The following is a 12519-nucleotide window of genomic DNA, read 5'->3' as shown; positions in this document are numbered from 1 at the left end:
AAGTCTTCCCCCCCCCGCCTGCCTTCAAAAGCCCTCCGGGACAGCGGAGAAACGCGCTGTGTTTCTCCGCTCTCCCGGGAAGGCAGGCAGGGGGGAACAAAGACTTTCGCCCCCCGCCCGCCTTCAGAAGGTGTTCCCACCCCGCCGCCCGGCTTCGGAGCACCGTTCCGAAGCCAGGCGGTGGGGGCAGGCTTCTCCCCGCCGCCCCTTGCTTCAAAAGAGGTCCGGGGACAGCGGGAAGCGCTTCCCGCTGTCCCCGGACCTGGGGCTGCAGGGAGAAGATCGCTTCTTCCCCGCTGTCCCCGGACCTCTTTTCAAGCAAGGGGCTGCGGGGAGATCGCTTCTCCCCGCCGCCCCTTGCTTCAAAAGAGGTCCGGGGACAGCGGGAAGCGCTTCCCGCTGTCCGCGGACCTGGGGCTGCGGGGAGAAGCTCGCTTCTTTCCCGCTGTCCCCAGACCTCTTTTGAAGCAAGGGGCTGCGGGGAGATCGTTTCTCCCCGCCGCCCCTTGCTTCAAAAGAGGTCCGGGGACAGCGGGAAGCGCTTCCCGCTGTCCCCGGACCTGGGGCTGCGGGGAGAAGATCGCTTCTTCCCCGCTGTCCCCAGACCTCTTTTGAAGCAAGGGGCTGCGGGGAGATCGCTTCTCCACGCCGCCCCTTGCTTCAAAAGAGGTCCGGGGACAGCGGGAAGACCCGCTGTCCCTGGAGCTTGCGGGGCAAGCTTCGTCTTGCGAAGCAAGCCCATAGGGAAATTCGTCTTGCGAGGCAACTCGAAAACGAAAAAACCTTTCGTTTTGCGAGTTTTTGTCTCGCGAGGCGTTCGTCTTGCGGGGTACCACTGTACAATGATGGGAGTCCCAGATTAGCTTTACTGATGTGCCAGCCTTGCTACTGCTTTGCTGTTCTCCATACGAAAGCTGGAGTGTTAAGTCTCTGCTTCAGCAACCAATTGTGTTTTGACATTCCATTTAAATTCACAGACCACTGACAAATCACAGTTAATCTGCCTCAAGAGGCTGATCCACCATAGACATGAGAACTTACGTGTATATTATACAGCATTTTCAATATTAAAACAGAGATAAAGCATAACACAAAAAGTTCTAAAAAGCCTGAGCCAAATACAAAGGGCTGACTCATTGCTGCTGTAATATTGAACCATGGTGTAGCATTACATCTGAACTGGGTGTACTTGCTTTTAAAGAAGTCTGATAATGATACAAAGCATAAAATTTAGGACTGCTGCTAAAACTTCCTTGAAATTTGTAATTGTTGCAAATTTCCTCAGAATTATTGTAGAGAAGATAAACAGGAAGCAATGATGAATTTCACTGTAGGGAATTACTCCAGTTGATCAGTATTACTTAATAATTAGAGAGTTGTTTTCAGTTGAACTCTGTTATCTTCTAGGCATATTTTTATTTGTTTACCTGTAGAAGGTCAGTGGGACCTGAACATTCTCAAGGTTAAATACAAAGTCAGTGGCTGACTGTTGCAAGGCCAGAGACAAATCCAATTAAAATAAGTGAGAGTCTTCTCAGTGAAATCAGTAGCTTTAGGTCAGAGCTGTAATTGATTAAATGACGTTTATCTTTGCACAGACAATTTGGTACTTTGCAGCATACACAAGGTTATTCTGCCGCACACTAATTGTGAGAATGTCCTAATCCAGAATACTTGCTCTTGAATCCTTTTAGAGCTATTAATGAAGTAAGATAAGTGTTGTGTAATTATTCCATATGAAGTAGTTTGCAGATCACACTATAAGTGCTGTAGAAATCAATTTAGTCATATTTTCTGAATCTTTTACATTAAATAAATTGGCTGCCTGGAGATAAAGACTAATATCCCAAAACAGCAGTAGATCTCCCCCCCTCCCCCCCAAAAAAATATTTAAATCTCAAATACAGTGTAAGATGTAGAAGATTTGACACGACAATTTGGAGTCTGTTACACTTTTTCAGCTTCTATGATTGCTCCACAGGTACTGGAAATTTACTTAGGCTGCAATTGAAAGCACAGTTATTAGTGAGTATTCCCTCTTGAACAAACCTTTACTTTCTTCTGAATAAAGTTTCCTAGGGTTTCACTGATAGTATGTTGCAGTAAGAAATGTTTGTGTGTCAGATATTTTATTTAGAATTTAATGTTTCTAATTTCAAATGCTTTAAAGCAAAACATGAAAATAGGTATAATAAACAGTAAAAGCTACTTTATCAGTACAATTAAAAAATAAAATAAAAGCTATACTGAAAATATGTAAGAATATAATGTCAGTTTGAAGGACTATTAATGCAAAGGCTAAATTAACCACAGTGTTGGTGCGATTTTGTAAAGGTTCAACAAAAACTGAAGGTTATTAGAAACGACAAATTAAAATGAAATGTTTAGATACAAAGTTTTCTTTTATAAAGGGCATTGGTTTTACTTTTCTAGAATATCAGATGTGCAGTCTTTCCACTAATAAAAACTTGCTCAGTGGGAAGCTATTATTGTGTACTTTCCAGAATAGTGCTATTAGATACTTGTCAAATGGGTATCTAAGCAATAAATGTGTTAATCTGGTATCAAAGGTTGTTGTTTAGAGTTCTAGTCTTGCTGGAAAATCTGGAAGCTGAACACTAAAGCTGCATGCAAAAATGCTGTCCTAAGTGTATAGTTAAGATATTTCAGACAAAAATACATAAGAAGAAATCCTAGAATGTTGTCTATTCATCATGCATAATCCTTCCTTTAATGACTCTGAAAAATTAATACTTACTCTTAGTGGAACAGTTAATAAGAAAATTGAACTACGTTCAAAAACTACATGTTTACAGCTACCCTACCCCTTGTCCTTGGAAGCTTTATAAGAAGCTGCTGCAGGATTGGGATTGTGAAAAACATCATGGGAGGAGTGTTTCTTGCACTAAGGTGAAACTGGTGTGCATAATGTGCATTTTTAGCTCATACAGATTTTATTTTGGATTTCTTTCTAGACTTTGGGAGCTGAGTTCATGCTGAATTCACATAACAGTTACCAATATCAGAGGCACAGGTAGCAAATCATAACATATGCAGGAAGGAGATTCCTAGCACAAGGTGAATTGTATTGCACTAAATGTGGGCTGGCCAATTGCCAGTAAAATAGTAACTCATGATGGGAGATATATTCTTCCTGTTCTGCAGTTGAATAGCTTCTATTGAGTTCTTAAGGAGAAAGTAAGAGATTGCAATTCGTGAATTCATTAAGGCTCACAAAAGGCAGGAGTAGAAGCCAGGCTTTCCTTATATCAGTGCTGCCATTGATTATATAGAAGTGTACAGCTAATGTTGACTCAGTGTTAAAAGAGGAAAGAAAGCTCTTTACCTACTCTGTAAACCTGCAATGCCTAGAGGAGTCATCAGTAATGTGTCATTGTATATTGCATGATCTGTTCATGGAAACCTGATATCTACATTTTCTTCTTTCTTTACTCACCCCTTGCGGGAAGTGTTTATAAAACTGGACATTCTCAGAGTATGCACCTTCTACAGAAAAGGAGAGTCATGAAAATACTCAGTTTCTTTCAAAATGTGAACAGAAGGGGTCTGTTGTAATTTTAATCCAAAGCTTAAGCCTCAAAAGACTGATCAGCCAACAAATCAAAGATGAATACAATAAAAAATATATAATATAGTTTGCAAATAAAAATGGCATATGATAGTATGTTGATATTTCTTTAAGCTTATACTTTGGTTATGTAGATCTCTTTACCATTGCTGTAGTGTAAATAATGTGTCTTTCCAAATACATAAAATAATCTTTATTTCTCCTCTTCCCCACAGGAAATGGGACTTCGAAGTTAAATGAGACTGGATAACGCACATCAATGAAGAAGCTCCTGCATTACATGCTTTAGGGGCAGAACTTCAGAAGAGTCAATCTGCCAGATTTGCTGTACTTTCATAATGAAGAAAATTAGTCTCAAGACCATTCGTAAGTCTTTTAATTTAAATAAGAGCAAAGATGAAAGTGACTTCGTTGTAGTTGCACAGCCATCGTTAAATGATTTTGGAAAAGATGACTCCTTGTTTGGTAGCTGCTATGGTAAAGATTTGCCGAGTTGTGACATCAACAGTGAAGATGAGAAAGGTGGAAAAAACAGATCGAAGAGTGAAAGCTTAATGGGTACGTTAAAAAGGCGGCTTTCAGCAAAACAGAAGCAGAAAGGCGGCAAAGGTAGCACGCCATCTGTTAGCTCTGCTGATGACGACACCTTCTCTTCTTCTTCTGCTCCAATAACCTTCAAAGATGTGAGAGCTCAGAGACCTCTTAGATCTACATCCCTCCGAAATCACCATTATAGCCCAACTCCGTGGCCGCTTCGTCCAACAAACTCAGAAGAAACATGTATAAAAATGGAAGTGAAAGCAAAGGCCTTGGTCCACTCCTCAAATCCAAGCCCTGCACTGAATGGTGTTCGCAAAGATTTCCATGACTTGCAGTCCGACAGTGTGTTCCAGGAACAAAACAATGCATTGAAAAGTACAGAATCTCAGAATGGAGATTTGCATCTCCATATTGATGAACATGTGCCTGTAGTTATTGGACTTATGCCTCAGGACTACATTCAGTATACTGTGCCTTTAGATGAGGGAATGTATCCTTTGGAAGGATCACGTAGTTACTGTTTGGATAGTTCCTCACCCATGGAGGTTTCGACGGTTTCTTCTCAAATGGGTGGCAGTGCATTTCACGAAGAAGAGGGTCCAGTGAGTCAAGATGTAGTAGTTACCCCAGATATCTTTGTTGACCAGGCAGTGAGTGGTTTATTAATTGGTACCACAGGAGTCATGTTGCAAAGCTCTAGAGTCAATCACAGTGATGTTCCTCCGCTCTCTCCGTTGCTACCTCCAATACAGAATAATCAAATCCAAAGGAACTTTAATGGCCTAAACGCCACAGATGTCCATGTGGCTGAAAGTATGCGTTGCCATTTGAATTTTGATCCTAACTCTGCACCTGGAGTTGGAAGAGTTTATGATTCTGTACAAAACAGTGGCCCTATGGTTGTGACCAGCCTCACAGAAGAACTGAAAAAACTTGCAAAGCAAGGGTGGTACTGGGGCCCAATTACACGATGGGAAGCAGAAGGAAAATTGGCCAATGTTCCTGATGGCTCGTTTCTTGTACGAGATAGCTCTGATGACCGCTATCTTTTAAGTTTGAGTTTCCGTTCCCATGGGAAAACTCTTCATACAAGAATTGAGCATTCAAATGGCAGATTTAGCTTTTATGAACAACCAGATGTGGAGGGACATACGTCTATAGTTGATCTCATTGAACACTCCATCAGGGACTCTGAAAATGGAGCATTTTGCTATTCAAGGTCTCGATTGCCTGGATCTACAACTTACCCAGTCAGACTGACCAATCCAGTATCTCGTTTTATGCAGGTGCGCTCGTTGCAGTATCTGTGTCGCTTTGTTATACGCCAGTATACCAGAATAGATCTGATTCAGAAACTGCCTTTGCCAAACAAAATGAAGGATTATTTACAAGAAAAGCACTACTGAAGGCTTATGGGAACCTTGCATCTTGCACTTTGGGAACAACAACAAAATAAAATAAAGAAGAGAGATTGAAATACCGTTTACAAACTTTAATTGCTATCAGTCTTTTGCTGCCATAATTTCATTTTGTGCATAAAGAAGGGTAATTCATTTTTATTTGTTTAATGGGTGGTCTGGGTTTTATGTTTTAAAATAATGATCTCAGCATATTTTTTTTAGGAGAGTGAATAGCTATCTTTCATTCAGTGTGCAAAATAATCACAATGTGAATGATAAAAGTTTTCCTAAAACTCCCCATCTCCTTTGCTGCTAATCCACTGTGATTTTTATGCATTTGAAGCACATTTCATGTGTTTTCGACCATAAGTAAAAGTTGACACTTGATGGGATATGTTTTGTCTTTTTCAAACAGCCTGGTTTTGTTTTGTTTTGAATTTTTAAAAAGTGGAAAAATTGTGCCGGTATACAGAATTTAGATGTATGCTGAGAAAGATTTCCCAGTATCCTAATTAAAAACATAAAGTTAACTGTAGGCTGGAGGGAATGTGTGACGCAACAGTTATGCAACATATGTTTTGAAAGCCTCCTTTCTCCTAAACTAGTTTCAAAGATTGTATATATTGTTTTGCGCTTTTTTTTGTTAATTCTTAACCATTTTTTTAAGTTTTAAAAACAGCCTTTCAAAACAGACTTGGGGAAAAATATTGCTAGTATTCTGTATTTAGACAAAAGTTAATGTAAATCAGAGGCCATTTTTTAAAACTATTTGATATCCATGTAAAACTGATTTTGACAAAGCTATGGTAGCACATGGTCGGATAACTGAAATCTATCCTTTTTCGGATAATTTCAACATAGTGGGTTCTTTGTCGGTAGGATTTTAAAAGTTATTATTTGACCAGAAGATCTAAACATTACCCCATGTTTCCTGCAAAATTGAGACATCATCTAGCCAAAGTTAAGTCAATTCAAATTTAATTAATTTCATAGATGAGTTATGCACATGCTTAAATTTCTCCCATAGAAATTGATGGGATTAGCAAGTACTTAACTTTGCTAGATAATGCCCTTAAATGTTTTTTTATTTGCTTAGCATACATTTTCCATCATTATATTCATTTCAATATGTAAGATGGGAAGAGAATAAATTAAAATTATCCCCAAAGTTTCATTTTTAAAAAACCTTGCATGTTTTGAAATTAAGACTGAATTGATTACATTATGGCATAATCCCTATAGGAAATATTCCAGTGCATTACCAGACTCATTTCTGCTTAGTCTTATTCAAAACAAGGAAAAGCAGTCCCATTTAATATGCGAGATATGGGAAAATCCTGCACTAGGTTTTCCAGAGGAAGATAGATTTACATAGTTTACACAATGGATCCAATCCAAAAGTTGGTTCTGTAGAAACCAGCAGGAGAAGTTGCTGCTGGACCTAAATGTAACTAAGTAACTTTGGATTGGGGCCATTATGGGACTGCTTCTACCGAGCATTATATGGTGGAAAGGAAGTATTCCTGTTTGCATTAAGGAAAGATCTAGTTAATCAAAATGTTAGCAAGCAGGAAACTGAACTCTGAAATTTCTGGAGAAAAAAAAGTAGTATTTTGGAGGCTAGGTTTGTAGGTTACAAAATTTATTTTGTGCCATTTTCAAATGTCTTGTTTTAGTTTTATGTTTTCCCCCCTGTCCTCTGAAAGATATGGCCATTAGTAATTTTCTTTTTCATCTTCCCATCTCAAAAATTTGAATATGTTTCTGTTTAGTGAAAAAATATTAAAGGGTGATAAAGTTTTGAAAAATCTTCGCTTCTTGATAATTCTCTATTGCTTGTTCTACCTAGCCTTTTTTGTGCTCTGAATGAGTTTATAATATTAAAGTACAGTGTTGCTGCAAGGTGCTGCAATGGTGCCACATCCTGGGTTGCCTGAATCGATATGCTAAACTTCTATTTTTTAAAAAAATATTTTTAGATCATAGTGTTTAAAAAGAATATCAGAGGCAAAGCATGACTTTTGCTGTGGGAGTGAGAGGTGGAAGTGTCTCTCTTGCCCAGTTAAAATAGGTTCTGAGGTGTGGGGAGTATTTAGAGAGATGTATTCTTAAATTCCTGAGCAAAGTATTCATGGGTGTCACTTACTGGCTTTGCCATCCTGATATTTATGCAAAATCTTCATTTGGTTTTCTGATTTTTACCCCCAAAGCAAGACTACAAATTTTATACACAAAAGGCACAATAATATATACTATGGTACAGTGTTTTGAGTCTGAGGAAGAAAGAAGTAATTCATTTTATACAATAGGAAGCATACTTGTTAGCTTAATACCCTTGTCATTTGGGGGGTGGGTGCGGGGTATTTCCCCTTCAAATGCAAAAATAAAATAAAAATCTGTGTGGTTGGAGTAAAAACGTTTCCTGGAATAATAATCTGTATTATGGCAAAGGTCAAAAGTAAACATTATCCTGGTGTCTAAACTCTAAATAATGATGTTACGAGTTATGATGGTATTACAGTTCCATATGAGTTGTATATTTAGATCTCTAATGTTCCAGTCATATTGCTGTTCTGAGACAGCATGAACGTGCATGCTGCATTCCTTCTCATACTCTCTTCAGTTCATTTGTATTGAAAACAGGTTTTCAGAGGTGGTTCTTGCAATGCTTAGCTTTTCACTGCTTTCCTCTTTGCTCTTGTAGCACAGTTCTACAGGAGCAGCTGCTTTCTTCCACTGTGCAGTTTAGTGGACTTGGGGAAGACATTGTGTCCCAATAAATGGCAACCTATAGTCATATACTCCATAAAAGTATTAAATTGTTAGATCTGCCTTTGCCCTTCCCGTTGCTAGGCCTTCATCTTCTAGCAAGCCAACCTCTCATCAGCTAGAGCAGCAACCCCAATGCATACACTTTCCCTCAAACACATCTGGGCTAAGCAAGCGGTCCAGCTGGAAAAACTGCCTAGTAGAAGCAGCTATTTTATCTTTTGCTGCTGACAGCTACCTAGGAAATGCCTGAGCGTGGATGAGCAGACATAATTGCAGCATTGATGCTGGCATTTTGTTTCTGCTCTGAATGGTCCTGAAGCAAGTGACCAAGCTTGTTCAGGAGGTGGGGAAACATTTAAAGTGTAATCCAACACCATCTGCCCTGGAGGATCTTCTGGCCCAAAACTGCTTAGGACAATAAGACAGACAGAATGAGTGGCTTCTGCTCTATGTATTTCCAAGCTTCAGTTTGGCATTTGGGGGCAATTGCTCCTTGAGGTGAGTTGCACCCATGTATTACATAAAGGAATGAGTACATTTCAACTGAATGATTCCATTGAAAACACTTTTTGAATTGCCTTTATTGCTCTGTTCTTTGTACTTCATAGGATGGACATATCTCATTGCCACAAAGATCTATGTGTTATATTCAGTCACATTTTTGTGCGTTTTAACTGGTTGCCTAAATGGCCTGCTCATATGTTCAGTGTAATAACAGAAGTCTTATGCAAGACTTCATAACAACCTCCAACAAACATAGTCTGCTAGAAAGCAGAAGCCCCTGTTCACAGTTGCTGTTGAGTTTCTCCCATGTGACATTGCTCATGCCAATAGATTACTCCTGCAAGCTGTTAATCTGAGTCATGTTTAAATTGCATTTAACACATAGTGCATTCTTAGATTGACAGTTTATAACACTGAAGGAAAGGGACACTCTATAAAGTTTTGGGAGAACTACATCAGTCAAGCTGCTCAGCATTTGTGTTAACCTGTTGAGGTAATTTCCTAAAGTTTTCTTACTATTCTATAAACAAACGGCATAGATTACATATCAACGTTTTTCTGCTGTTGAAACATCAGCAGAAATAATAAACAACTTCTGGGAGGGTTTGTGGAATACTTACGCTTGGTTGTGATGAAAAACACTATTGCCTCTGCACTAGCATAGCTTGGTTAATAACTGCAGTTTAAACATGCTAATACTATAAGCAGAAAAGGCTATTGCAGATTGGCAGGAAAAATAGTGGTGTAAAATTAGACCGATAACAAGTTCATGATAAAAATAAGACAAAGAACTAATTAATTTGTATGGAGAAAGCAAATGAAGTCCGTAACATAGGAAGTTTGTCCACACTGACTGGTAGGGACTCTTGAGGGTTTCAGGCAGGGGTCCCTCCAAGCCCTGGGGATGCCAGGGATTGAACTCCTGCAGGCAGGGCTCCACCACAGAGCTCTGGCCTTCCCTGGTGGGAGTGCATCACTTTAAAACAGAACTACTGATTACATTTTTCTGAGGGCAATAGCTGTATTTTTCAGATAGGTTTCGAGAAAGCAAACGTGAACTGCAGCGGTGATTTCTGAGCTTACAATGAGTAGACTTTGGTGTAAGAAACAAAGGGAACAATCCAGTTTGACGGACCTCCACATATAGACAATAGGATCCAAAAGCCCAAGACCGCAACAGGTCAGTATGTGGTGCCTCTGGCAGTCTGGCACCTGCATTCTTCGTGTTGGTTGCAGTCCCAGCAGAGGGCCTCTGTAGCCAGTGTGTCCAACCGCTTGCTGCTCCCTCCTTTCTCAGATGTGGACTTTAAAGCCTGAGACCCTTAGAACTCCCTCTCTGGTGTGTTCCCAATGGGCTGCGAGCACACAAAAGCTGAAGCAGACAGCTGTGCACCTGTGCTGCTGTTCCTTCAGAGGGATGGGCAAGACTTCTTTAAACTAGTCTACCCTCTTGCAGCACTATGGTTTCAATAATAAAGGGATTTTTTTGTTTCAAAGATTGTATTACAAGACTTTAATAGATTTCTTCTGTTGTTACAGCAAAAGCACCTGACAGTGCTGCTGAAATGTGCCTGCCTTGTTTCTTTGCTGCCTTTAATAGGCTATGAAATAACATCTGCACATTGGATATTTTCAAACCTGGGATACTCAAGACTAGAGAGAGATAGCTTACATGCACAATACAGTGTAACGGTGATTCTAGCATATCAGTCCACGGGAAATAGACATACTTTCCTTTCTTCACTTGTGAGGATACTCCAGTACTGTAAATATGGCTTGCAATCATAGCAGCAAAGTCTCCCTGAATTTTTGCCTTCTTTAAGGCCTTCCCCTTACACTTTCTGTTTTAGATCTTCATTAAGCAGACACACAGGCAACAAATATTCTTAACAGACCCACTGTTCAAGTGTAGTTACATGACCAGCTAAGACCAGCTAATTTTTGTCAGACGCTTCGTACGTTTAGATCTTCTAAAAGTAACATCCTACATCTGCAGAAGATGTTTACTCAAACCCAGCTTTCTTCTGTGGTGAATATAGTATTTTTGAATTAGGAAAGGTGGTAGCGCAGCTCTGAGCCCATTCCACAGCCTCAGTAGGAGCAGCAAAAATGAAGTTGGGGCAGCTCTTTCAAAACTCTTCCAGATTGTGCTGCTGGGGGGGGGGGGCAGGGAGAAGAAGGAAAGGTCGGATCAGTGTCTGTGAGGGTCAGAGCATTTTTTTATAGTGGTGTAGAGAAGGAAGACCCTAGCAAAACTGATAATTCATATGAAGCTTGAAGTATTTCCCCTAACAATGTTTGAGTACGTTGCATATTTTCTAACTTGAGGCAAGTGATTCTTGGAGAGGGAGGAAATTCAACCAGAACTTTACTTACTCCCCCCCCCCCCTTGTAATTCTGTCCATTATGTTCTGGTCCCAGGAGATCAAGTCCTGCAAACCCAGGAGAGTCTTTGTTTTCAAAATCCCCAGGTTATCTTTAATATTCATGTCAAGGTGCTTATCTCCATATGAACTCTTACTGCTGAACTTTGCAGAACATGCGGTTTTTTCGTACAAATTCATTTCTTAAATGTGTAAATATTGGAACTGTTAAGTGAAACCAAAATACCAGCAATATATTGACTGTGAATTCCAGTAAGGAAGGGTCTTCAGCTATATAACTTTCAAATTTTAAGCTAAAATATGGTCACATCAGCAATTGCTAATATTGTATCTTTGAATACTACAAAAATATATATGAAAGACATGCTCTTTGACAAAGATGGGATAGACCTTAAAATGACAAAATACTGTAGAGTTTGATGTATTTGGAGAATAGTCCAAACTCTTTATGCCAATAATGGGATGGGGCAGAAATTCTTATAGAATTTTGTACTACTACATATTGGGTTAAATAATTTTTATAGTGGTGATGGAGTGCCATGAAATTAATACTTAAAATCCAGATTGCTGTAGTTTACACTTTTCTGTATGTTTCCAACTGAGTGTGCATTATTTGTATTAAGCACACAACAGAATGAATTATCCAAAGTCCATTGATTTTAAATGTGTTTTGGTTTGTTAAAAAGATTATAGTAATTTCTTGCACATTTTTTGAAAAATTGTATAAGGATTTATGTATCTGCTTCTAGATACGGTGTGTAAATAAAAAAAACATTCACAAAAAATAATCTGTGGTGTATATTTTAGTAAAATGAAGATAATCATCCAGTAAAGTTAATATCTGAAAACTCTCACCAGTTTTCCTCATTTGCTGGTTCCAGTTTGCGTTTACAAATGGAAAAACCCTTCTCCTTTAATGAATTCCAAACCTTTTACAGATTCGCATATGCCCAGGCAAAGTAGGTGTAATTTTTCTTTAAAAAAGGACAACACAGTAGTAGCTAAGAGGCAAGTTAGTGCAACTCTACAAGACTTTAGCACAGGAACGCCATACTATTCCTTGCTAAAGGCACGCTGCTATTTGAGTTTGCTATCAGTTTTGAAGTGTGGCAGGGCCACTCAAAAATAAAGTTGTGGTTTATAAACAATAGCTGCAATAAAGTATAAATGTATGTTAATTAAAATAAAGTACCGTATTTTTCGCTCTATAACACGCACCCGACCATAACACACACATAGTTTTTAGAGGAGGAAAATCCGTAGGCATGCCACCCGTAGGCATTCCCTCCATAACACGCACAGATATTTCCCCTTACTTTGTAGGAGGAAA

General features: G+C 39.3%; 1 protein-coding gene across 5 annotated transcripts in view; it reads left to right on the top strand.

Moving 5' to 3' along the window:
• The window catches only part of SOCS6 (suppressor of cytokine signaling 6), a 33855-nt gene extending 22108 nt beyond the window's left edge, over window positions 1-11747 (top strand). For all 5 annotated transcript variants that reach the window (XM_081205618.1, XM_081205615.1, XM_081205619.1 and 2 more), the window contains exon 2: window positions 3805-11747. In XM_081205618.1, coding sequence (XP_081061744.1) covers window positions 3928-5535 — 1608 coding nt within the window. In that variant the 5' untranslated portion in view covers window positions 3805-3927 and the 3' untranslated portion in view covers window positions 5536-11747. The remainder of the gene's footprint in view (window positions 1-3804) is intronic.
• Window positions 11748-12519: the final 772 nt, after the last annotated feature.

The sequence above is a fragment of the Podarcis bocagei genome (assembly GCF_964188305.1).
Source record: "Podarcis bocagei genome assembly, chromosome: 8".
Lineage (NCBI taxonomy): Eukaryota > Metazoa > Chordata > Lepidosauria > Squamata > Lacertidae > Podarcis > Podarcis bocagei.
This window is presented reverse-complemented; position numbering and strand designations above follow the sequence as displayed.